At 46.2% G+C, this 24,341-nt stretch overlaps 1 protein-coding gene across 3 annotated transcripts in view; it reads right to left on the minus strand.

Annotated features, from left to right (window-relative positions):
* VPS53 (VPS53, GARP complex subunit) overlaps positions 1-24,341 on the minus strand; it is a 75,187-nt gene that overhangs the window by 50,630 nt on the left and 216 nt on the right. For 2 of the 3 annotated variants that reach the window (XM_019545722.1, XM_019545721.1), the window contains exons 2-6: positions 19,920-20,002; positions 18,794-18,843; positions 18,147-18,213; positions 887-973; positions 484-599 (exon numbers count right to left, since the gene is read on the minus strand). In XM_019545722.1, the coding sequence (XP_019401267.1) occupies positions 484-599; positions 887-973; positions 18,147-18,213; positions 18,794-18,843; positions 19,920-20,002 (403 nt within the window). Of the gene's footprint in view, positions 1-483; positions 600-886; positions 974-18,146; positions 18,214-18,793; positions 18,844-19,919; positions 20,003-20,684; positions 21,218-24,341 lie in introns of those variants that run through there. The other variant, XM_019545723.1, reaches the window with a different exon arrangement.

Genomic DNA, 24,341 nt, shown 5'->3' on the forward strand with positions numbered 1-24,341 from the left:
CTTTCCTGCCATGGCAGGGGGTCAGACTAGATGACCTACTCAGGTCCCTTCCGACCCTAGAAACTATGAAACTATGATTGCAATGAGCAAACATGTGACCGTATCAAATAAGCAGAAGCATTTCACCTCTCTCAAATAAAACTTAAGGTTTGGCCTGGTTTGTAAAGGCCACCTAGCAATAGGACATTAGATGGACAGCTGGTGGATGATACGCTCCAACACAGCAACTCTCATTCTTCTCATGTGGGTCCAAGGCTATACATTCTTACATATATCAGGCAAGGTAGAGGCTACAGGACCTTATGGAGTATTTGCAGAAAGGACCTTCTGGCAAAATGTACAAGTCACTGCTAATTCTGTGAGCAGAACTCCCCGAGAGGCAGAGCAACCAGCTGTCACAGAACCAGTCCTGTGCATTACCGAAAACCCAGCTGGAGAGCACCATCCCTTCAACACACACCACCACCAGCTCTCATGGCTTACTCAAGTGAATCCACACCGCCTGCCAGCATGTGTAGGTGATTGAGGGTTGTGATGGAGGTGGTCAGATGGCGCTTGGCATGATCCAGCTGCTTGATATCCCGTGTAATTTCTTTAACCTGTTGATTTAAGGATATGAGATCGAGTAAACATCAGAGCCAGTGCGGCAAATCCTTCACGAGAGGACATGAAGCCCTGTCCTTTCTCTGGGATCAGAGCCATGCTACCACAGGCTTGTGGGTACAGAGTTGATACAGATTGGGTAATACTAGATCCAGCATGAGCTCTCAGCAGTGCATTAGCAGGTGTCCCTAGCATGCCACTTCTTTTGTGTGGACAACACATGCTGGGAACTGAAGGAGATTTCCCACCCCTTGTAAAAGACCACAAAGAAACAGCTACTTACCATTTGCTCTGATTTTTCAGCTTTGTCTTTGATATCTTTAATTTTACCAAAGAGTTGCTGAATGGCTTTTTGGGCTTCTTCAAGAGCCTGTGAGAATGAAAGGGAGAAAACATACTTCATACTCTGCTTCCTTCTTCAAAGACATATGCAGCTGCTGCCTCCTTTGTGTGTGCATGTGCGCTATATATAACATCTGGTCCATACAAAGGCCCATATGCAATTCTTGTTGGCCCAGTACTGAATAAAAAGACACGAGACAAGTCATTTTTCTTAAGATGATTTGAAATGTTGAATAGGATTTTTATTCTGAGTAGGCTGCTGGTACAGCGTTTGTTTTACAGTAAGGTTCTGAAAATCCCGATTGAAAAGCTCTGTTCGTACACCCTCACATCACAACCTGGAACACCAGTACACTTAAGACAACCATATTTTTTATCCCTCAAGTGAAAGTGGACAGAGACTTTAAAACATCTACAGATCAAACATTTTACAGATGACTGGGAAAAGAAAACATCTACACTATAAACCAGTGTGCCATCAATGGAAAAAAAGTATTGAAGCTTGCAGAGGACAGACAGCTGAACATAGAGTAGATCTAGGTTTATAATGGACCCTGTTAAAACCTAGCATTTGTTAAATGAATACACCTAAATGAAGAAGAGTGGTTTTATGACTAAAACACTAGCCTAGGCATAGGAATTCTGGGGTTAATGTCCAGCTTTGTCAGACTTCCGCTTACTCTCACAGAGCCCAATATCACCATCTGAACAAAGGGAATAATACTACTTAGTTTCTTCCACTCTTTGTGTATGTGGTCTAGTAGGAATATTGGTTCTTCAGGGCAAAGCTATTTCTCACTACAAGTAGGTACAGCACCTGGCACAGTGATCCTCATACCAGGGTGCCACAAAATCCTTTGAAGGCTGCCGCAGGAAGTGCAAGGAGATAAGTGAGGTGTGGGGAGCGAAGCAGATAAGGGCAGGCTCAGGCTTTCACCGTCTGCCCACTTCCCTGCCAATGCTGCCTAGCCTCTCTGCAAAGAGGTAAGTACTGTAATAAATAAATTCAGGTTTGAAATGGGGTGCCACTAAATTCTCAATAGTTATGGAGGGATGCCTGGAGTCTGACAAGGGGTACCTTGAGGCCAAAAATGTTGAGAACCACTGACCTAGGGCAATGGGGAGCTTGGCTTGAGGTCTCACCATACCAAACACAATGAAGAATTCTGTACAATTAATGCACCCAAACCAAGCCCAAGGAAGACTGAGGTTTATGCAGCCCAGGATGAGGTGCACAGCAGTACTGGGGAATCGCTGAGAAGAGATCCAACATGCCGAGGATCTCCCTTCCCCACCCCCAAGGTCCCACTCTGCCTGTGTTCATCTCACACGCACACATTCTCTCTCCGTTATGAGCAGACCCAATTAAGGATGCTGATGAATCTGTAGAGCAGTTTGGGGTGTAATCACACAAAACCTGAGTTTCCACAAGAAACAGGCACCAAGCATCTCAATTTGGCATGCTTGTGAATGTCAACGTATTTTAAATACAAAGCAAAGGCACTAAACCACCTACCACTCCAAACTCCCACACTGCTCAGTGCCATACAATGGCTTTGCAGGATCTGCACTGCTATACCCCACAAGTAAGGTCACCATGCTTGAAGAAGCCCATTGTTTCAAAGAAAAGGAGTGGTGAAATATTTAGTATGCTGCAAATATGAAGAGCGAAAGGCGAGAAGGTTTTTCCTTCCTGTAGGCCTTCTGCGTTTCTCTTAAAAGAATTCCACAGTGGGAAATCGGAGCAGAGGCTCAGGGAGCAACAGTCTATTCGCAGGGTACGAAAATGATTCACAGTCCAGCCCACAAATTAGCATCTCCCTCGGACCGAGGCATGACTGCATCCCAGCCTGTTTTACCACTACAAGCTAAGGGTGTGTCAGCACTTCGGCTACAAATCCAGTCATAGTATGATTTAATCACACTGGGGAATTTGACTAGACAAAATTTAAACCCCCATGGCGTGGTAACTCTGCAGAGCTACTACTGCACATACGCACAGCAAGGGCTCAACCCAAATTCCTCAGGGGAAGACTGCAGCGGGTTTCAGTGGAGCTGGATCAGGCCCAGCTGCTGAAGTCGGACAGAGATGACACCAGGGATTGAGATCTGTATTTTAAGTGGGACTTGCAGGTCCCTCTTTTGCACTGCAATTGTTGAACTCAGTCTCCAAGTCCAGCTCTTCAGGAGACAGCAAACAGTTCTAGGATTTGATCACTTGCTGTCTGGCACTAGATTTTTAAGTGGGAATTATGCAGCACCTAGCCACACGGTGTTTACCTGCAAGTCAGGTACGCAGAAGACCAGCGGTGCATCGGCTGTGAGTGGGGAAAGGGAGCATGAGAAAAGGAACAAAAGGGTGGACTGGAGAAGAGGCATTCCTTGATTAATGGCTTATATCCCTTGCTTTGGATGTCTCATGTCAATGGGATAGGCAACCCTACCTCAAAGGCAACCAATTTTTAATGAAAACACATAATTTTATGTAGAGCTGAGCACTGCCTAGAAACCTCAAAGCATTAGCAGGCAATGACCCCGCTGGACACTGTTATTTTTCCTTTTTTTGTTGTTGATGCATAGCTGCAAGGGGGTCAATGTGCTTCACCTATGTATAAGGGACTTGGTTTTTCATAGCTCCAGGATAGAATACATGGGCTGAGCAGCACCCAAAGATGAATCCTAGGAACCACCAAGATGAGAAACTCACCTCAAGCCTCTCTTTGTTTTGGACCACTGTGAACTCCTTAAGCGGACAAGCCCAAACCCTGCTTTGATTTAACACAACTGGGATGAACTGTGATTGGAGAAAGGAGGTGAAGGGAAGCCAATTTATCACATCTTCTGAAGCTGATTTGTAAAGTTAACTCAATGTCGAATCCCCTTCCGCCCTCACAACATTTCCATCCCTAGCTCCCCTTCGTCTCCTGCTATGAGCAGGCTCCATTTGCTGTCCAATCCCACAACCATGGCTATAATATGGTAGCTACGTATTCCTTCAGCAAATCCATTTAAACACAATCTTATGTTTCCAGGTCCAAAATGAAGATAAACTGTCTGCCAACACTCTCCCCACCAACCCGTCTTATTATAAAAAGTAAAAAAAAAATTCCAGCCAAATGTGACTAAGTTGCAGAACATTTTATAACTCATTTTCCAGAGGAAAAAATGTCTCCTCTGAAATATCATCTGAATCATATGAACACTAACATTTTTATCTCTTTAGTGTCATACAGCCAATAGCATAATTCACTCGACAAGTGAAACGAGCATATTATAGAAATAGTTACACTAGAGATGAATAATGAGAGCCGCCTTATTTTGTTTATCTGCTCACACATGTTATGGACAAGAATTTGGCGCTAGCCCGAGTTACTATTTATAATAAAATCTTGCCCTGTTTTCCATTCCAAGACATGTGAATTAAAAAGAAAACCAAGTGAATAAAGAATTCTCTCTCCAACTTATTTAACCACAGTCTTTGTTTTGAGTCCCAGACCACAGCTGCAGCATGTTATTCAAGGTGGGCATTGAACAGGGAACGACTGTCTTGCGTATTCTGAGATCTGGACGGGCCTTTAAAAAAAAAAAAAAAAAGCAACCCACAGTCCTTCATGGAAGCCAACTGCTATGGGCTTTTTTGGTTCAGCAGAGAGCCAACGGTCAAAATTAATTCAGTATTTTTCTGCGTGAACCCCTAAGAAACAAGAAAGCTCTAATGAGTGATACAGAGATCAGATCTGGGTAGAAAAGAATTAAGTTCCCAAGAAAGCACAGTCACTTATTTACTCCTTTTTAATTCAAAGGTGAGGCAACATCATGACACCTTATTAGACTCTGGATTATCCAAATCAGATTTGCACTGAGGAAGAGATGCATTTTTAGGGATCCGATGTTAAAATGAGTTCTGTTCAAACAGTATCAAAGACCATCCTGAGGCATGATTCCGTGGACACTCACTTTCTCCTGGGAGAGTCACTGTTCTCCCAGGAGAAATCATGATTGTGCAGATAGTCATGCTTTTTCTCCCACAGTAAAAATGGCTGCTTCAGGTGAAAAATAACCTGGGAACAACCAGGGTTAAATCACTTCCAGGTGAATTTTGTTCCTGGGAGAGTGAATGGCAGTACATGCTGACAACACAGGCTGACTGTCCATGGGCAGTCTGGGTTAGCCAATCAGGGCTGCCATCTGTTGCTAGGCAGACTAAGGGAGCCTACAGAGCATACCGAGATGTGTGCACAGGACCCCCTCCACTGGTGGCACAATGTCAGCACTGCAAGCTCTCCATTCTTCAGGCCCTTGGCACTCAAATGTCTATACATGTGGCTCTGGGTAAAATTTGCTAGCAGGAAAACAGAGCTGAAAGAATTCTCCCAAATTATTTGAATGCATGCATGTAGCCAAATACCAACACACATTCCCATTTATAAATAAAACAGGTTTGAGACATTTACATTGAATGCAATTGACTGCAGGATGCACAACAGCTGCTCTAGTGGACTATGGCCTAGGAAAGACCCTCCTGCATGAAAGCAGCTATCTGCACCAAACTTAAAAGAGATACTCCATCACATCTTTCTGGTGGGGAAAATCAAAACCTGATTTCTTGCCTTAAATTAGGAAAATATTAAATAATGTTTTGGGGACCTTTGGACATGGAAAGAGAGTAGCCTTAGATCTGAGCTCCAAGAACTCCTGTCATCTATCAAGATCATTTCACTTAGAGGAAAGCACTTCTAATCTGCTCTCCAAGAAAGCCAGGATGGGCCACTGCCTTGACAGTCACTGCAGAGGTGAGACCTTGATTCATTTCTCCCTACCATCCAAAAAAGTCCATGTCCAGAGAAAAACACTGTGGGGGGGGTGGACTGTCAAGCTCAGTTCACTGGGATGATACACCTCAGCCTTGCATATGGAGCTAGCCTTAATGGTTATTGCTGTACCCCAAGCGTTTGCCGAATCATTTTTTATTGTTAGAGAGTTCTGGAGCCCTGAACCAAGAGTCCAGCTGCTCACGTACAATAGGTCTCTCTCTGGCGTTTATGAGATGCCCCAGCTCTGATTCTGAAATAGGATGAGGGACAATAAAAGAGTATCGGACAAATGGTGGATTTTTTTTTTTAAAGAAACCTGGCTTATGTTTGGAAAAAAAACCTCCCATGTTTCTGCTTATTAATTTGCATCCCATGGAGCATGAAGTGTCAAAGTCTGTGGCTAGCTCCAAAGTTCAGTCATTATCACTTGAACACAGACCAAAGTAAAAGGGGATGTTGCCCGGGGATCCTACCAACCAAGATCAAACAGGCGAACTGCTGCCATCACCTGGTGCTGACGTTTGTTGCTTTTACAGGCTCAGGAGAAACACAATTCAGACAACCTGAGTTCTGCCTCATCTGATGGCCTGAAGATGGCAAGTCTCCTGCTGGCTTGCAGAAGACCACAGTTGTGGCGTGGGGGCGAGAAGAGACAGGAAGAGCAGCTGGCATCCTGCTCAAGTTTTTTTTTTATTGCAATTCTTAGAAAAACAGGTATATTTCCAAAACTGTAAGGGAGAGAGGGGAGCTTGACAGTCAAATACAAGAGCACTGCGATAAACTGGCATTGCTCGTATGCATCATTTGATCTCTTAACACTTATTCCAAATCTTTAGTTACTCCTTGAGACATAAACCTTCACATAACTCTGTAGCTGCTCTCTGAAAGAAAAGAGCTGCTGTAGGGGCAAACCATTTCTTTTTGATCTAGAAAAGCCCATTTTATTGATGATCTTCACGACTGTGTTTGGCATCTTCATACATTTTCTAGCCAAGATGGTTTTTAAGCCAAGAAAGATAAAATAACATTTTTTTCTCAAATGTACGTAGGAAACTGCCAACAGAAAAAGCGGCATGAAAACTGATTCCACTTTTTAAGTTCAAGGGGCTCTAGCTGGGAGCTTAGATGTAAAATGTGTGGCTGGGAGAAAAGATTGGAATATGTGCTTTCCCAAGCCAAATATTAATTTTTTTGTCATGAATTTCTCTGTAAGAAACCAACAAAAACTGTTTGGATTTAACATTCCATGTGCAGCAACTGAAACCAGTGCTGTGCAGTGTTGGATGACTGCATGATGCTGAGAAAGGGAAAATAACTAGCAGTAAAATTAAATTGACTGTTCTGCACTTCCCAAGATCAGAGCAAAGCAAAAAAAAAAAGTAAACAACCTATAGAGTGAAGTGCAAACATTTTATTTTTAAATGTTCTCATATTAAATAACCTGAGTTAATTTTCAGATACCTAATTCTTAATCTGACTCTGAGCCATTAAAACAATTAGAGAAACCTATTTTGGACAAGCTGCTTTAATGAAAAATGTTGATGTTATCTAAAATTTATTGTGGTCTCCTGGACAAGTAGATGGAGAAGGGGAAATTCTAGACGGGGGGGGGCTTACACTGCAGAGTCAAGAGCAGTGAAATTTCTTATTTAAATAAATTCCCACTCCTACATGAAATCACAGCTGTTTTAAAGCAGTGGGTACCTTTGCTATGACTTCCCTTTGTAACAGAGGATTTGCTTTGGATGGATATCTGACATCCTGGCTCAGGGACGGTATCAACAGTACATACGGGGATTGTTTCTGCAAGCCATACCACTTATAATCCAGCTGTATGGTCAGCAACAGTGGTAAGTCCCCAGGTCTATGGAGAGCATTAGTCATGCATTATTAATTTACTGGACTACCTGTCAGTGCAACTGGGAAAAGCTTGCCCACGCAGAAACCTCAACGGGCTTGTAAATGTTAGGTTATAGTATTTCCTTTCCTAAAATAGCAGTTCATTTCTGAGCTGCAGGACAGTTAACATTTAAAGAGCCTGAATGGCTATATACAGTATAATGTGATGTTCTGACACAGGGATGTCAAAAGGAAGGCTGATGTGCCCTGGAAAGACACCCTTGTTTCTAATCGGAGTGGATGCCGCTTGCTCGTGAGCCGATCAGCAACTCCTAGTACAACTTTGTATCACCAGTGTGTTCCCTGCACTGCAAACACCGACTGAGACCTACAGCTTTGAAAGAAAGGCATGTTGTCGGGGCTGTATTGCACACAGGCACTTAGTGCTCCTTAGCAATCAAGCTGCGGTAGCAGGAAGTAATGTGGATTCCAGACAGGGGCAACGATCATTGTATAACTGGCCTGGAAAAGAATCAACCAACTGCTACACATACACAATTAATGTTCTCTTGAACCCCTAGGCGACGTTAGTTACAGTTGAGATCGGAAGACATGAGGCGAATGCCTTTCTCCAGCTACAAGTGTTCTCTACAGACCTCATCCGCTGAAGTGTGATGACCCAGTCAAGTATCTGGCCGCTTGCTGGGAACAAGGGCTGTCCTAAGGCAGGCAAATCTTTCTGGTGACAACTTTTGAGTCAAAGCTGATTTTTGCTCCATGCTGGAACAAGCACAAGGCCTTCCAAACTTTTGTATGACATGGGATTTTGTTTTCAGACTGAAAGCCTTGGATGGTTGATTCAGGTCTCTCTCATCAGGAGTGAGCAGACTCCCTGGGCCCTAACACTCCTTCCTGACAAAAAAAAAAAAAAAAATTGTCAAAGCACACTCCCCCGCCCCGAAATAACTTTAAAAACGTTCCAGCTAGCTCTACTGAGAGCCTCACACAGAGCAATGATGAAATCTAGATCATGGGCCGTTCAATTTTTCTACATCCATGGCTCTACCTGGACAAGTCTCCTGGACAGAATGGTTAGGGTATCAGCTGCACCAGCTCACTCCATTTAAATAGACACATACCCTGATGCTTAGGAAGTGGACAGAAGGCAGAGGAAAGCAAGTGGGAACAGAGCAACAGCTTCATCTGAGAACCGGCCGCAAGAGATTCTTCTTTATAAGACAAGGCAGTGAGCCAGAGCCATCAGTCACCAATGCCTTAATAATTGCTACAGCCATTTAAAGCCTTTGTAATGGTGTTCACACCTCCACTGAAACGAATTAATTTAGGCTCACAGCACCTGGAAGAGAAGGAAGGATTACTGCTGGTGACAACTGCACAAGAATCATCATCTCAGTGCGAGGAGAGCAGGCATTGCCCATCATGTCTTACTGCCTTCCACTGTCGAGTACACTCCTATCTTCTAGCACTGAGGGGCTTACAAACACTGCCTGGCTTTGAAGGAACAAGAGAAAGCAAAGTGCATCCACCTGGTAACTTGCAGGACAGCTCCCTAGATAGTACCCTGGAGAGTTACAGTCCCACATGCCATAAAAACCAGGGTTGAAAAGCCAGAACCTTTTCTTCAGCCTGTTCAGGGATTGCGTCTTGTCTCTAGGAGTCTATGGTGCTTTGGACGGAACCAAACACAGGTTTGCCTGAGCACCGGAGAAGAAGCCGCCCTGCTTTTGAAAAGATTCGTGGCAGGGACTGGACCTGGGACCTTTAAATACAGGCAGGCGAGGGAGAAGAACCAGGGCAGTTAGCTCAGATGGAGACTCAGACACTAGCAGGGAATAGAGCACCATGCTGCACAACTCCAGCGTCTGCACAAAACGCAGTGGGAAAGGCGCACGGCTCGTTCCCCGACTGTCAGCTTCTCACTGCCCCCCTTGAGGGGCAATGGGAACAGAGCTGTGGGATTTCTCCCCAACAAGGCCATGCCCTGCACAGAGATAAAGAGGCACTACTGCCAGGGCACAGACTGTCTGGAGCTCTTTCCACCTGCCCTCGATGCAAGGAACACCTAAAATCGCTTTGTATAGAACTGCCTCTATTCTCCTTGTTGCTCACTGGGGTCTTTTGCTCAGCAAAGGGGACAGAAGAACATCTGAGAGCTGAAGCCTAGTTTTTGAAGTTAGCGCGGCTTGGCAGGGCAAGCTGAACAGGAGACTACCTGGCAGTACTTTCCTTTTCAAACTGACAAGATTTTACAAGACAAGCTTCTTCCATTCCACCACTGCAGGGAGCCCTTGCAGCAGCTGCCTTGCCCTCTTGCCCCCACAGCAGCGGGCAGGGCTGCTGCACTCTGTGAAACAGCGACTACCTTCTACTGATAACAGGGTGGCCTTTCACTGCTGAGCAAAGGGACTTCTAACCTCCCCCAGCCCATTCTCACCACGGTGCTGTTTTGAAACACTCAGATGAAAGGCATTAAGGCTGCCCCAAGTATTATTACTGAATGCTATGCTTCCAGGGAACGAAGAGCTGCATAGGGATGGCTTGCTTGCTTAGGGATTAGACCCAGAGCCATGGAGACACTTTATTCCGTTCCTTTTCTAGCAATAGTGATCAAGCACCTTGATGACTTCCATACACCAACTGGGGCTGGATTAGAAACAAGCTATTTTTATTTGATTCTGTCTGGTTACTGTGCATTTCAACTGGATGCGATTACTCATACCAGCAAAGCGCTGAGTATTATATAGACACAGGACATGTCTGCCCGCTTTTTCAGCATCTGAGTGTATCCTTAATGTTTCAAACTGGGCTGCGGTCAGGAGATGAAGAGTTTAATACTTCTGGACCCCTTGCCATTCTTGACTCCAGAGAGTTAAATTTCCTTTCACTCATCCTCTCAAGATTTACAACTGAAATCAAAGAAAATCCAGAGCACAGCTACAAATAAGCTCCCATCCAACAACTCAAAGAAGCCTCAGCAGCAGAGTTATCAACGAGTCTTTTCTACATTGAGACAAGCCTAAACGTTTCTTCCACTAAAGCATCAAACAAGTGAATCCCTCCAGCTTGGGCAAAAATGAAGAAGAGTGTTTGATTAATCTGGTTTCATGTCAGAGTAAGCTCCTATGCCTTCTTCCTAGAAAAAACACCATCTAGACTTGGGGAAGTCTGAATTATGTACAAGCCTGGGAAAAGTACAGAAGCAGGTCCTGGGGAAACTCTGAGCAGTTATTTCTTTCTTACACAAGGTATTTTTGCTGAAAGTCCCCACCTCTGTCTCCATCAGCAGACAACTTTTAACTTCGCCTACAGCCCTGTCTAGACTAGGAAAATAGGTCATGTTGGAAACTATGTGAGCTGACATGGCATTGTACCTACTGTCATTTAAACCATTAAAAAAGTGTTACCTGAGAGTGCGCGATCCTAGATTATCTTGTGACTTGCTGACACCAGGAAACCTACTGAGGAAAGGTCTGAGTGAAAGAAGCTATTCCTTCACGGTGGGACAGACCCAGCAACCCTCCAGTCTGCCCAAGGGAGATGCCCACTCTACAGTGCTCTTCTAGATTTCCCTTTTCTCTTGTTCACACATGCTGAAGCAACTCCTACTCAGGATGGCACTGCCATCATTACAGTCACGACAGGGGAGAGAGCAGTGGCTAGGGGCTTATCTGCATGGGAAAACCAACTATATAACTGATGCTGTTACACAGTGTAACCCACGCCTTGAACGCTCCACTCTAGAACAAGACTATTCACACGGGGAGTACACTGCCATACCTATACTAGTATGTGCATCATTGAGCCCACCTCCGGTTCTCCCTTTCCAAGCCCATTTGTTTCTGAACATCAGAGTGACAAGTGGTTGCTCACTACGCTGCCCTGCTTGTTTTTGATTTGCCCCTCCTACACATAACTGCAAGCCTCTCTTCTCTCAACAGACACCTCTACCTTTTGGACCTCCTTTGGATACAGGCTCGAGCTCTACTCCAACACCCACCTGCCCATCTGAACTGCAGCCCTGTCCATCAGATATGCCTTCTAACCTGTGAGCACCTCAAAACAGGCCATTTACATTTTGGAAGAAGCTGTGCTTGCTCACAGCCACTGGTATTTAAGTTGCTGCCACCAAATCACCATTTGATAAAATGGAGCTGCCTCTGGTTTGCAGTTGGCGCAAGTTCAGACATGGGCCCAACAGATCACTCCACTCTCGAGTTAGGACCTCAGAAGATGAGTAATACGAGAAGAAAAACTGCAAAGCCGTGTCAAACTGGGATGCAGACATGAAACTGCTGAGATATCTTCAGCCACAGCAAACAGCAGAACCAACATAAATTAGATCATGAGGGACAAAAAAAGGGGCAAGGGAGGGAGATCCACAGTAAAACATCTGTCTGTTTGTGAAGTTTTTGCTGCTCACTTTGATTTTTCTCACTACTGAGCCGAAACAAAAGCCAGCAGCAGGCCTGAAGCTGCAAGATCTCCTATCGGAGCTTATGCTGCTTTTAATTCCACCTTGGAGCAACAATTATCCTTTGCCAGGTCTGCATCTCCCCCATGCCCCAGTACAGCCTGGACAGCAACAAGCTCCCTTAGCCCCCTTTGGGCAGAGATGTACAGGACAAACTCAAGCTCGGACAGGCACCTGCTTTGAAGCCGGTGAGGCCACAGATGGCAAAAGTTATGCCTGACCTCTTTATGCAGCTGAACATGCCAATTTTAATGGCATGAGGCCAAAAGGACAGCAAACAACAGGATTTCTTCTTGGCACGCCGTTAGCCCAAAGCCCTTTTCAATCAGCATGGTCTGGACTAGGACTTGCTGCATTTGCTCAGCTTAGAAGAAAGCCATCCAATTGCCGCAACTTGCTAGAGAAATGAATCTCAATGAATTTCAAGTGTGATTTACTTTGGCAGCTCAACTTCTGTTTATGCATTGGCTAAAAAAGCTCAAGAACTCCAAGCAACTTCAATCGCATGACCCCAGTCTTAAGGAACACATGGCATGGATTGAGAGGAAAAAGAAAAGTCACACGCAACTTCAGACATGAGTATTTAAAGCTGGGGTTTCCCACTTCATAAGATCCTTAAAAAAACCCAGCACTTAGACTTCATCCTGGGGTTGTAGCAGATATGTAAAACAAGAGATAAGAGAGTTGTATTGCTTAGGAGAGAATTCAACGCAAGGGACTGGTGTTTGGGCCACAAAAAATTTCAGAATACTTTTAAAACATCAGACTTCAACACATGGTTGAGTTTTTATGCTGCACTTTGACACCTAATGTTAAGGACTCTTTGTTCATATAAACCTGGTTCCTTTCTTGCAGTAGCACCTGCCAAGGCCCCACTGTGGGAGGCACTGCAGCCACATGTAGCAAAGAGGTGGTCTCTGCCCAAAACTACTTGCAACCTAGGTTTAAACAGGCAAGAGCATGTGTGTGAAACAAGTATGCAGGTGGTTGTCGGGAGTAAGAGAAGTACCAGCAGGTTTCTGTATAGGTTAGCCAGGCACATCATTCAGCACACAAGCAGTTCCACTGACTTCAGAGGAGCTGTTCATGAGCTTAAGCGTGTGGCTAGATCACAACTTATGGGAGGAGGGAATCCATCCTGGAGCCTGATGTCAAACTGAGCACACAGCTAGTCTGGGCAAAAATGGTCTTCAGTGGGGCTACTCACAGACTTGTGCTCCAATGATCTGCCGACCCAGGCTCCTGGCATCTCCTGCCCTTCCCTTGCTGCCCACATGCTGCAAGGGGCTTCCTGACCTCTGCCCCACTCTTGCCTTTGCCCTCTCAATACCGCTGCTCATTCTCTGCCCTCACTCCCTTGCCTAAGTTTGGAAAGTGCTCCCTGATCTTTATTAAAAAACAGCAGCAAGATATTACAAGCATTCAGCATGCTTCAGTCCAAGACACTCTCAAACCCAATAACCTGGGGTATTTTTCCAACACCGGCAGTATCCTGCTTCTTCCTTACATACGCTTAAATGCTGCAAGGCACAGCAACGTGCACACACCTTGCAAAGGGAAGGCAGAGTGTGCCTCACCACAGTCACCAAGCATTTATTTTTACACTTGATGAGAAAAGGCAGTGCTGGGTACCAAAGTACAGGAGCTAATTAAACTGTTCACAGCTGAACTGGGTCCAAGCGAGGCAGCAAGAATGGACCTACAGTCTTGTGACTTGTTACGCACTCTCACAGTTGAAGAAAACATATTACCAATACTGTGGGCCACAATGTGGAGTCAGGGACAAGGTGAGGCCAGATGGGTTACCAAACCAGCATCTTGGTTCACCAAAACCAGAATACAGTTCACTTCCTCATTATTATTGTCATTCACAGAGAAGCCAGTTCTAGTTTATATGACCACGAGATGTTAAATTGAGTTTTGTTTTCACAAATGGAGATCAGTGTAAAAGTCACACTTCCACCTGGAAAAATAGTTACCTGCTATTCTTACAGTGACACCTCAGATCATAGTTACAAAAACATTATGGAGGAAATATGGATATTTTTCTCCAATAAAATGGGGAGCCCTGGATTATCATACCTCCTTCCTGAGAGGTATGAAGAAGACGACTGAGGTTTTGACAAACAGAGAAATTAAATTAAAAAAAACACAAAAAATGGTTGGGCGGAGCTTGGAAGTGAAACAAATTTAACTTGCTTTGGCTCAATTTCACACCCTTTTAAAACTGTGGTTTGCAAAAGTTCTGGCTGCAGAGATGAAGGAGAAGAGTTAATGCTACACCCTGAAAAGAAGGGATGTCACAGCAGGAGAGGCTGTACGAACGGGTGAAGGACCTCCAACCAAATGAACGTTAAAGCCCTGTCAGAGACTGTCAGAGAAAAAAAAAAACAAAACACACAGCCAAGGCTACACAGTGACAAGTTAGAAACAGCCAGACTGCTCAGTGGAAAAATCTACGGGAATTATCCCTGCTATAATGTTGGGTAATAGGGAAGTGCAGTAGCTGGACCTTGGCTTGCTAGCAAGGACAGTTTAAGGGCTATTTCTGAGAAAGTGCTAGGAAAAAAAATATCCATAGGTCTGGCTCCCTCCAAAATGCAGGCAGAGTCTGAGCCACAGATTTCTGCGGAACCACACAGCTTTTGCATTCCCCGCCTCTCCCCAGGCCTCAGGAGGAGCTGGTGTCTGGGATGACCAAGGAAAGTTTCGTTACACCCTGCAGTGGAATGTTCCAGCCCCGGCGGTTGTTTCCTCCCAAAGCAGGGTCGTTAGCAAGACAATTTCTGAAGTTCATGGTATTGTCTAATGCCCTTACAAAAATATCACTGCAGAAAGGAGAAGCCAAATGAGCCAGACTATTTTAAGGCCTTTGCTTTTGGAGGAAATTCTAGGGCAGAATCTCAAAAAGACAGATGCTTTGAAAAGGGAAATGTTACACCATATGGAGAAGGTGGAGCATTCCAGCCTGTTAAGCGGCTTCAATGGCTCCTGCTTTATAGGATTGGGTTTATTTTAAAATTCAGACTTGGATTTTCAACCATCTTGCTGTTATCTGCGTGTGTGCATGCGTGTGTGTACGCACAAGGTATAAACTATTTAAAAAAAAAAAAGGCAGGTCATAAATTTCAGCAGTCTACAAGGCACTCCATAAACCCTAACAAAGCCTCCGATCACCCCAGGAAACCTAGGAGAAGCATGATCGCTCTTGTACCAACAGGAAGACTGAAGCAGGGCAGCGTGGAGACTTCAGCCCAGCCAGAAAGCGGTAAGTGCTGGATCTGGGATTAGGATGCAAGTGCTGGATCCAGGATTAGAGCTCCCGAGCTGCTGAGACCTGGTGTGACATTTTCTCTCTCTCCTGCCCTGATGGTACCTTTGTGCACAGGCTGTTCCTCTATGACCCACAACTGAGATCAGCTGTGATTTCTGCGGCCATAGGTGGGAGATCATTCCGAGACACTGTTTAGACCATCCCTGCTCTTCCTTGACATCCCCCAACACCCCATCAACTGCTTAACAAAACCAAACCTTATCCAGGTCCCTTAAAGTGATGCTGAGCTCCCCTCTCCTGGGCAGAGGCAAAAGGAGCAGTCAAAAAGGAGAAAGGACAAAACACCTCCAGCCAATTCCCCTCTGCTCTGTGGTTTAGCAGCCCCTCCCACTGGTAAAGAAAGGTCTTTAAAAGCAGAAAATAGCTTTGGTTTGGATTCTAGGAATCAGACTGAGATCACCACTTCGTTTCAAACAGGCCATCAAAAAAGCTATTAGCTGATGACAAGCTCTGGGGCGCTAATGATCTGGGCTGGATTGGAACCAGAGACCGAGATGAAAGGCTCCGTGTCTCACACTCACATCCAGCAGCTGACTGACCCTGGACAGAGATGGGTAACCTGGAGCCGAAGCTGACATTTCTGATACGTCTCCCCCTAATCAAGTCTGCATCATTCCCATTAACATGAATGGGGAGGAGAGTGAATGTGCCTACGATTCTGCCTGCTACAAAGCACCCCTACAGAAGGAGTGAGTGGGGCTGCATTGGGCTCAGCTTGGAACTGCCTCTGGCTTTGTGCTGGCTTCAGCAAGACTTCCAACGTTGCTTCAGTTTCATTTCTGAGATTCAGATGTCTCTGAGAAGGAAGAACAGGCTTTTAAAGGAAAACCTGTACTGTACCCCCGCACTGGGCTCCTCTGCCATCTGTATCATTCAATGGATATGGATGTAGCTGGGCAATTCTGACCAACGCTACCTAGGGTTCCTTCAGGCCTTACTGGGAGATGCTGGCCATGGAAAACCACAAGGCCCAACCCTGCTAGATGCCCAGTACTGTTGCTCCTGAATTGAAAGCGGCTGTATCAGCAGAACTCTTGCTGATATTCCTTGCACTATAGACAACACCTTGCTGCTTCTACATGGACCGGACAGCTGAATAAGTTTTTCTATTTATTCCCGTCTCTTATATAATGACTGACATGTGGCCAAAACAAGTAGTTCAGCTGTCTGGTCCGTGCAGAAGCAGCAAGGTGTTGGAATATCACGGACGGCTCCGGGTCAGCCTGACCTGCATTCCTGCTGCAGTGTTGTATCCCTCCAGAGCAGACTGCCTGGTTTCTCCCCCTAGAAGAGTCTTTCAGCATTTTGAAGAAATTCTTACCATACTTTGGGCAATTAAACACTTCCCCTGTTTTGTCTGAAAGGGAAAACGCTTGCCCTAGAAAAACTTAATGTGGCTGAGCAGCCAGAATTGCCCTGAACATGTGCTGGTCAAACAAAGGCTCCCTTCAGCCACAGAGCAGGCGGCTAGAGCTGAAGATCAAACTTTTCACCCCAACGAACGGCTATTAACGAGGCCATTATTTGAAGGGTCCATTCCCTGCCCCGACCACAGCATCATGAGCCACTCAGAAACAGCAGCGAAGGGAGGACAGGAATAGTAATTATTTCTTCTAGGTTTCCTCTCTGTCTGGGTTCTGGGCAGATGAATGCAAAATTCCTTCTGTGACTGAAATGCTATTCAGCGTTCTCTTGCTCTGTAATATGACCTGCTCCAATAGTACCCTATGACCTGCTAATATCTGGGGCCTGGAACTGCTGACATTCCTGCAGGCTTTATACTCTGAGGCCTCTCCTTCCAGCTACTGCCACCGACACAGCCTCCTTCCAGCAACTCATGTGTGTGGACACATCCATTCCCGCATTGCCCACATGCAGAGAAGAGGCACAAGTCACTCAAGCCACACGACTCTGTCAAAAATAATTAACATGCACAATAACTGAATGGTCTCAGAGAAAGCACTAAAGAATGAGTTATTTCTGGGGGAGACTGCTTGCCCTTCACATACAGAGCACTCTGGGCACCCTCAATAAAACAAAGCTCTACTCCCTTCAGCAGCAGGACAGCAATTAACGTGGGAATACTCCCGACTAGAAACAAGAACATTGGTAGCTAACAACCTGGGAAGGTGCTGGACTGATGGCCCCAGACAGCAACATCCCTGGTGTACCCTCAGAGCAGATTCAGGAGGGGCAGTAGCTGTTCTAACTGGCTCATCCATGGATCACATTCAGTCTCTGTGGATGCTCTACCCTCAGCCTGCATTTCACACTGAGTTTTGGAGCACAGATATTTATCAAACAGGAAATGAAGTGAAACATACCACTCAAAGAGTCACGATAGTCATCTTCAATCACGAATGACCTGGGTCATTTCAACCAGTCTAGTTAAAAGGCTCCGTATATCCCTAACCTACCCAACCCCACTTTACAGTAGCCTTCCTTTTATACATCTGGAATCAGCTACAAAGGACAGCTTCCAACCAGCATCCTGTTCTCTATTTCTCTCCCCACCCTCCGATCAGAAAAGACATAAGATCTGGCCCTGTAAGTGGCTGTTCAAGGGGACTTACTGTGGCATACATCACATGACTGGTGGGCCAGAGGGCGGCAACATCCCTGTGACAATCAGCTGACATTCGGCACACCTGAGCTGTCCTTGGCCCCAGCAAAGGAAAAAGAGAACCCTTGTTTTTCTGTTCGAGAAAGAGGATGCACATACCTGCCTTCCATCCTGGCCCACATTGGTCTGGCCTCTCACCACAGTTCGGATGTTGTCATCCAACCTCCTACGGGGAAAAATCTAGTGTCACAGCAGTTCTATGTGTACATGGTACAAGTGCTCTATATGAAATCCACTGACCAATACAAAACCAAGGTCATGGACAACACACAGCTCAGATTCTTAGAAACATTTCTGTCCTATGTTGTATTTTGTCACTTTGCAGGATTTAGAAACATGATTTTTTTAAAACCCAAGCCCAAATCCAGTCAATTCTTTTCACAAGTCACTCCATTTCACTTGTGCCTGGTTCTCCAAGGATAGAACAATACCTAGCACTCCTTTCAGGCTGGCAACCCTTTATTCAAAGTTTAAAAAAAAAAATGATAACCTGCTACATTTAATATAAGAATAAAAGAAAACACATCCATAGCAACAACAACAGAGAAGCCTGCATAATGCATCTATTATTACAACTTCTACACCTGAGTTTACAAGCTGTGAAGATTCAACAACTTCAGGAATATGCTGAATATTTTCTTTTCTCTCTCAAAGCCTGATTTTCCATGCAAATATATTTCAGTCCCAGTGACGACAGGGTTATTTTCTGCCTGTGTGCCAAGGAAGCAAAATGGAGCAGCGCTTACCTTATCTTCAGTCTGATTTTATTTACCACTTCATCAATGTTGGCCAAAGACTACAAGAGGAAAAAAAGACACAGTTAAAAGTGGAAAGGTGCTGTCTCTGACACATGCCGATTGTAGCAAGCAACACATCTTCAAATAACACTTGGCCTAATTCACTCACAACACTTTACAAGTTGGCTCATAGCCCCACACTTCTTTTTGTGGATGGGGAAACTGAGGCACACGGCAATGTGTTGATGTGCTGAAGGCCATATGCAGGGCTTGAAACAGATGCCAGGTCTCCAGGCCACAGTGAATCTTCAGCTTATCCCCACACGGATCTACAGAGCTAGTATATCTTTTAGCCATTATACCCATCCTTCTGCAAAGGCAGCAGTCAGTGCTTGCTGAAGGAAGTGGGGAGGGTGACCTCTAGTGGGTAAAGCACGACGAAGCACCACTAGACTGTTAGGCTTCAGCTTCACAGAGCTTTCAACCCTGGCAGTTGTCCAGGATGAAAAACCAGAGACTTACAGACACAGGGGCAGGGAGGCGGCGTGACTGTGACTCGGGCAGTGGCAGGGAGAAAGTACTCAGACCTTTGCTGAGATAGGAACAGAGAAAATGGAGCAGAGGAAGCCCCAAACAAACAGGAGCAGCTAAAAGACTAAATCCTGCAGCATCCTACAGTCAAAGGCAGCAGAACCTGTGCAGTTCTGACAAAACCTTGAAACCCGCTCGCAGGGTTGGTGGGCTGCTGACACAGCTGCCAGCTTGGGGCTTAGAGCTAAGGAAGGCTCTTGCATCACTCCCACCCCAATCCTTATCCCTGTAAGTAATGTTAATATCTGGTCGCGATGGTATTTGCTGAGTTTTCCTGTACAAAGTCCCCCAACCAGGCCAGAAAAGCTTTGGGGCTTCCCCATCACTCAATGCAGCAAGAGGAATTCAGCTGCCAAGCTGGGTAGAGAAATGCTCATACGGACATGATATTCCTTCCAAAACCAAAGTGGAGATTTCATAGCAGTTGCAACCGCAACTAGATACTGGTACATACAGAGACTGTCACTCCACTGTCAGCAGAATTTCACTAGCTCTGAGCTTCAGAAGAGACTTTCACTGCAGTTCATCCAAGCATTAGTCTCACCTGCTCAGTTGGAAAGAGCGTATTAATGTACTCTACGGCATTGAAGTCTGCCCGGTCCAGCGGATCTTGGCTGGGAAACACCTAGAGAGAGTAAAGCGTCACACAAAATATCAGCTTGATCATCTGTAACTTTAAACAGATTTGATTATTTTAATAACTTGGAGACACACTCGGGGTTGTGCTGAACAGCAGGGTCCTGACAAGGCTGTGCAGAGAGCAAGTAGTTTTACTGGCTCCCCTCCCTGGTGGTCCTGGTGCTAGTAAAATTCCTCCAGTTATCAGACTGGGTAAAGACAGATGTGATATACACGCACATACCCAGATCTAGTACAAGCACAATCCATCATGTGCAGGGAATTCCTGAGTGACAGGAGCTGTTAATTACGCATTTAAAATCACGTTGATGCTTTTGCAGTTGTCTGCAAATGCTAAGTTCCCACTGTGCCCCAGCCCTTGTCTTTTGCAGGATTTTGCAGGGGCTCTGCTGAGAGATGGAGGCTTTTCCTCTGGCAGAGTTGCAACACAAAATATGATTAATTAAAGTGCCCAAGTGAGCTCCCTGCTGAGGGGCATTTCACACAGACTCACAATCAGCTAAATGATCCCAGATATCTCACTAAATCCCAATTATCTGCTTGAGAAGGGGAAAACAGCAGCTGTGGTGCAATGTACCCCATGCTCCCTCAAATGATCCAAGCAAGGGGGTTAGGCTCTTTCCCCACCATCCCCATAGACTAAACCATGGGGTACTGCTTTCTCTGTTACCATGTGTTTTCTGTATCTGTGCAGCAATCCATGCTTCCTTCCCCAATCCAGGCCCTGCCCAGCACGCACAGTAAATCACACCTGGGCAGCCAGGACTACAGGTATCAAACTGATCCTTCCAAGCTGGTTCCAGCCAGCTGCACAAAGTAAAAGAAAAATCCAAGCAAACACCAAGCTACGTATTTTGGCACTGCACAGCTAAGTGTTACGCACATTGTCCTAAAGGACAAAAGACATTTCCCTCACTCCCCTCAATTGGCTATAATTTAAAGGGTCTCCCTCACAGCACTTCATTTTAGCATTGTTCTCTTGTGGATCCCAGAGCATTTCTAAACGATTACTTGCAGCACCCCTGGGAGATGGGGAGCTGAGGAACAAGGAGAGTTAAAGCGATTTCCCCTCAAGCTTTTACAGCAAACCAGGAGCAAAAGCCACAACAGAAGCCAAGTGTCCTGACACCCCAGGCCTAGCCACTAGGCAGCATGTGGAGATAATGTAACCCAATGGGGGCCAAGCCTTTGGGCAAGAATGCCACAAATTTGCTTCGTACCCTCCCCGAGTGCCACCCTGCTCCCTTTCCTGATCTGCTGCTCTGCTTTCTGCTCTCTCTTCTGCGTTCCTTGCCTGATATCCTACCCTGCTTTCTTCCTCCTGACCTATCTGCTGCCGTGCTGCCTCCCCCCTCCCTGGTTTGCTACATGTCATACACAGAAGCTGGCTGTGTCACCATGGCCCCCGTGCCGCAGGTTGGCCAGCCCTGAGATGAAAAGATGTGTCAGGACAGATAAAGGTCTAGCAAAACCTGTAAACTCAACTCAATTGGCGTCACACACTCACTTCAGCTGGCAGCTACACATTCACCACAACGTGCATGAGGCTTCCAACCAGTGCAACCGAGGAAAGAAGAAAGCAGTGGCGGGAAGCAGCTAAATATCCTGAAGGTCCTGACGCAGTTGGAGAGGGGCAGTGAGCCCATCTCCACCCGCAGCAGAGCTGGGAATTAAACCAGAACTCAGGAATCGAATTGCTGATCCCTCGTTCATGTCCAGTTTCATCCTTCCTGTCATGCTACCCCCCACCCTAGACACAACTTCTTAATTAACATTCCCCAGGCCCACATCCTTCACCCAGTGGAGAGTCCCTTGATGTGTGGAGTTTCCTGTCTGTAGTTAACATGCATTCAGCTACCAGGCTTCTGTAGACTCTTCAGACAGAGGCTTAATGAGTAGCTTGGCACAGTTTTCCTCTTAGGGCCATTTGACTATTGACAAAGAAGCCAGATCCCAGAAGCAAGATTTAACAATCATGTCACAGTGGGGTTTAGTAGTCCAGGAACCACTACTGGCCCACTGCCATGGGAAATGGTGCTCACTTCACAATTACACCAAACAAATCTGAACATAGAGGCAAGACCAAAGCCAATCTTGGTTAACCCAACCCAACTCCCTATTCAGAACTTAAAAGCATTTGGGAGGGAAAGGAAAGGAGAAATCTCCCCTCCCTGAAAGAAACAAAACTATCAGTAAGCTCGAGACACTGCATAGCTAATGCGAAGCTAATGAAACCAGCAGGGGCATGACAAAGCCTAAAGTTGTCAAACTTTCAAGTCCTAAACAATAAACATTGCTAACACTTGGGCATGTTACAGACAATGAAAGAATGGTCAAAACCTAGCTCCACTTCCCGCTACTCACACAGTGTCACGTTCAGTTTGGAGGATGAGGCCCAGTTTGCTTACAGCCAGCTCTCTCTTGTCCCTGTTCCCGCCGTGGGTTGAATTTCCAATACTGAAGCAAAATATGTTTTAAAACAACCATTTTTGCTTCTTTTGTCTATTTGTAGACACCATCTGCCATTACCTCAGGCCTCGTTTATGTGACATTTAAATACGAGTCCTAGTTTAAGTCAATTGCCTCCCTTTAACTAAGTCTTTGCAGGCACTTTGATACTGTAAGACACATATCATTGACCAAAAGAAAAAGCCACAATGTGGCTGGAGCTGGAAGCTGAAGCTAGAAAAATTCAAGTGGAAATACGGCATGAATTTTTAACAGCGAGCTAAATTCCGGTGGAAAACTTCCCAAGGGATATGGTGAATTCTTCATCTCCCACAGCCAGAGTCAAGACTGGGTATCTCACCAAAAGATATGCAATAGCTCAAACCGAGGTTATAGATTTGACACAAGCTACTGGGTGAGATTCTTTCACCTGCATTATGCAAGAGATCAGACCAGATGACTAAAATGGTCCCTTCTGGCCTTAAATATATCAAATGCAAGATATTATTATTATGGCCAAGTGCCAGCTCTCAGTTTTTAATAGAGCCAGGCTCACTGTTCTCAGTGAAAACAGTTCAGCATCAAACAGATGCAAATACCCCAAAACAGCAGGGATGTGCCTCTGGAAAAGGAAGCACGGACTGCACTAAATCCCTGACGCCTACAAGAAAGGTGACAAAAATGCCGCTACCCGACTGGTGCTCTGCGCCCTGGCAGCAACAAGCCAGCTTCCATCAGCTACTTTGGCTCCTTCAAGGAGAATTCACAACCCCTTTTGGGTGCAGCTCATAAGTTGGTGCTCAAGAGTGGCGTGGCGCTGCGAGACAGCTCCTATTTCTCGCAGGTAGCTGACACCAGGAGCTAAGCTGACATCAATGTGATTCCCACCACCAGTTTCAAGCTTGGGATTTTGAACGTGGTCGTCAGTGCCTGTGGCACCTTCTTGGGAGCACTGAGGACCAGGAAGACGTGTAGCTTCGCAGGACAGAGACAGACCAAACTCCTTCCTGTACGTCTCAGGCCGTTAAGCTTCACCCCGATTCTCCTCCCTTGAACTTAAAGACTTCATTAGACCACATCATTTCAGTCCTTGAGAGACCAAACAGAGGGCCAGAGAGAGAAAACAGGAGAGATCACAATCGCCCAGTTTCCAGGGAGCTGTCACCATCAGGGAGAGAGCTGCATGAGGCTTAATCTGGCAATAAACCAGGCTGGCTGCTGCAAAGCAACGCGAAATATCCGCCAGGGTCCCCAATGTGATCCAGAGCTGCCAGCCTGCCCCTATACACTGGAAACCCACCGATTCCTCCCAAAGCCGCACTGAGTGTGCCCCAATCTCCACTTCGGGAAGAGGTGTCTGATGGCCCAAGGCACTGTGTTCCATTCGCCTCCTGCTGGGAAACCCCGTCATAGTCGGGCTTTCCAGCCCCGGAGCCTGTTGGATCCTTACGAGGGGCAGGGGAGCGCCTCCCTGCCAGGCGGCTGCACGCACAGCTCCCAGAGCATGAGGCCGCATCGCCGAGCACAGGGCGGGAGCCAGCTCCGACCTGCGGCCCTGGGATGGCTAGGCCTCTTCTCCGGCCCTGGGATGGCTAGGCCTCTTCTCCGGCCGGGGGCATTGCAGGGCCCTCCACTGACCTCTGGGGGTGCCCCCCCCGCCCACAGAAGCAGGCACAGTGCCCCAGCTCTCCATGGCGCCACCCTCGAGCCCCTGCCCCTTCTCCTGGGAGGGCCACTGTGTGGGCCCTCTGCCCTGCCTCTGCCAGCAGGCACCAGACAACCTCCAGCCCTTCCCACAATGCACTGCACCACACCCCAACCACCACAGGGGTGCTCTCCCCCCAGCCCTTCCCAGGGTGCACTGCACCACCCCCCAACT

This window comes from Crocodylus porosus, unplaced genomic scaffold (genome assembly GCF_001723895.1).
Source record: "Crocodylus porosus isolate Cpor-Errol unplaced genomic scaffold, CroPor_comp1, whole genome shotgun sequence".
Lineage (NCBI taxonomy): Eukaryota > Metazoa > Chordata > Crocodylia > Crocodylidae > Crocodylus > Crocodylus porosus.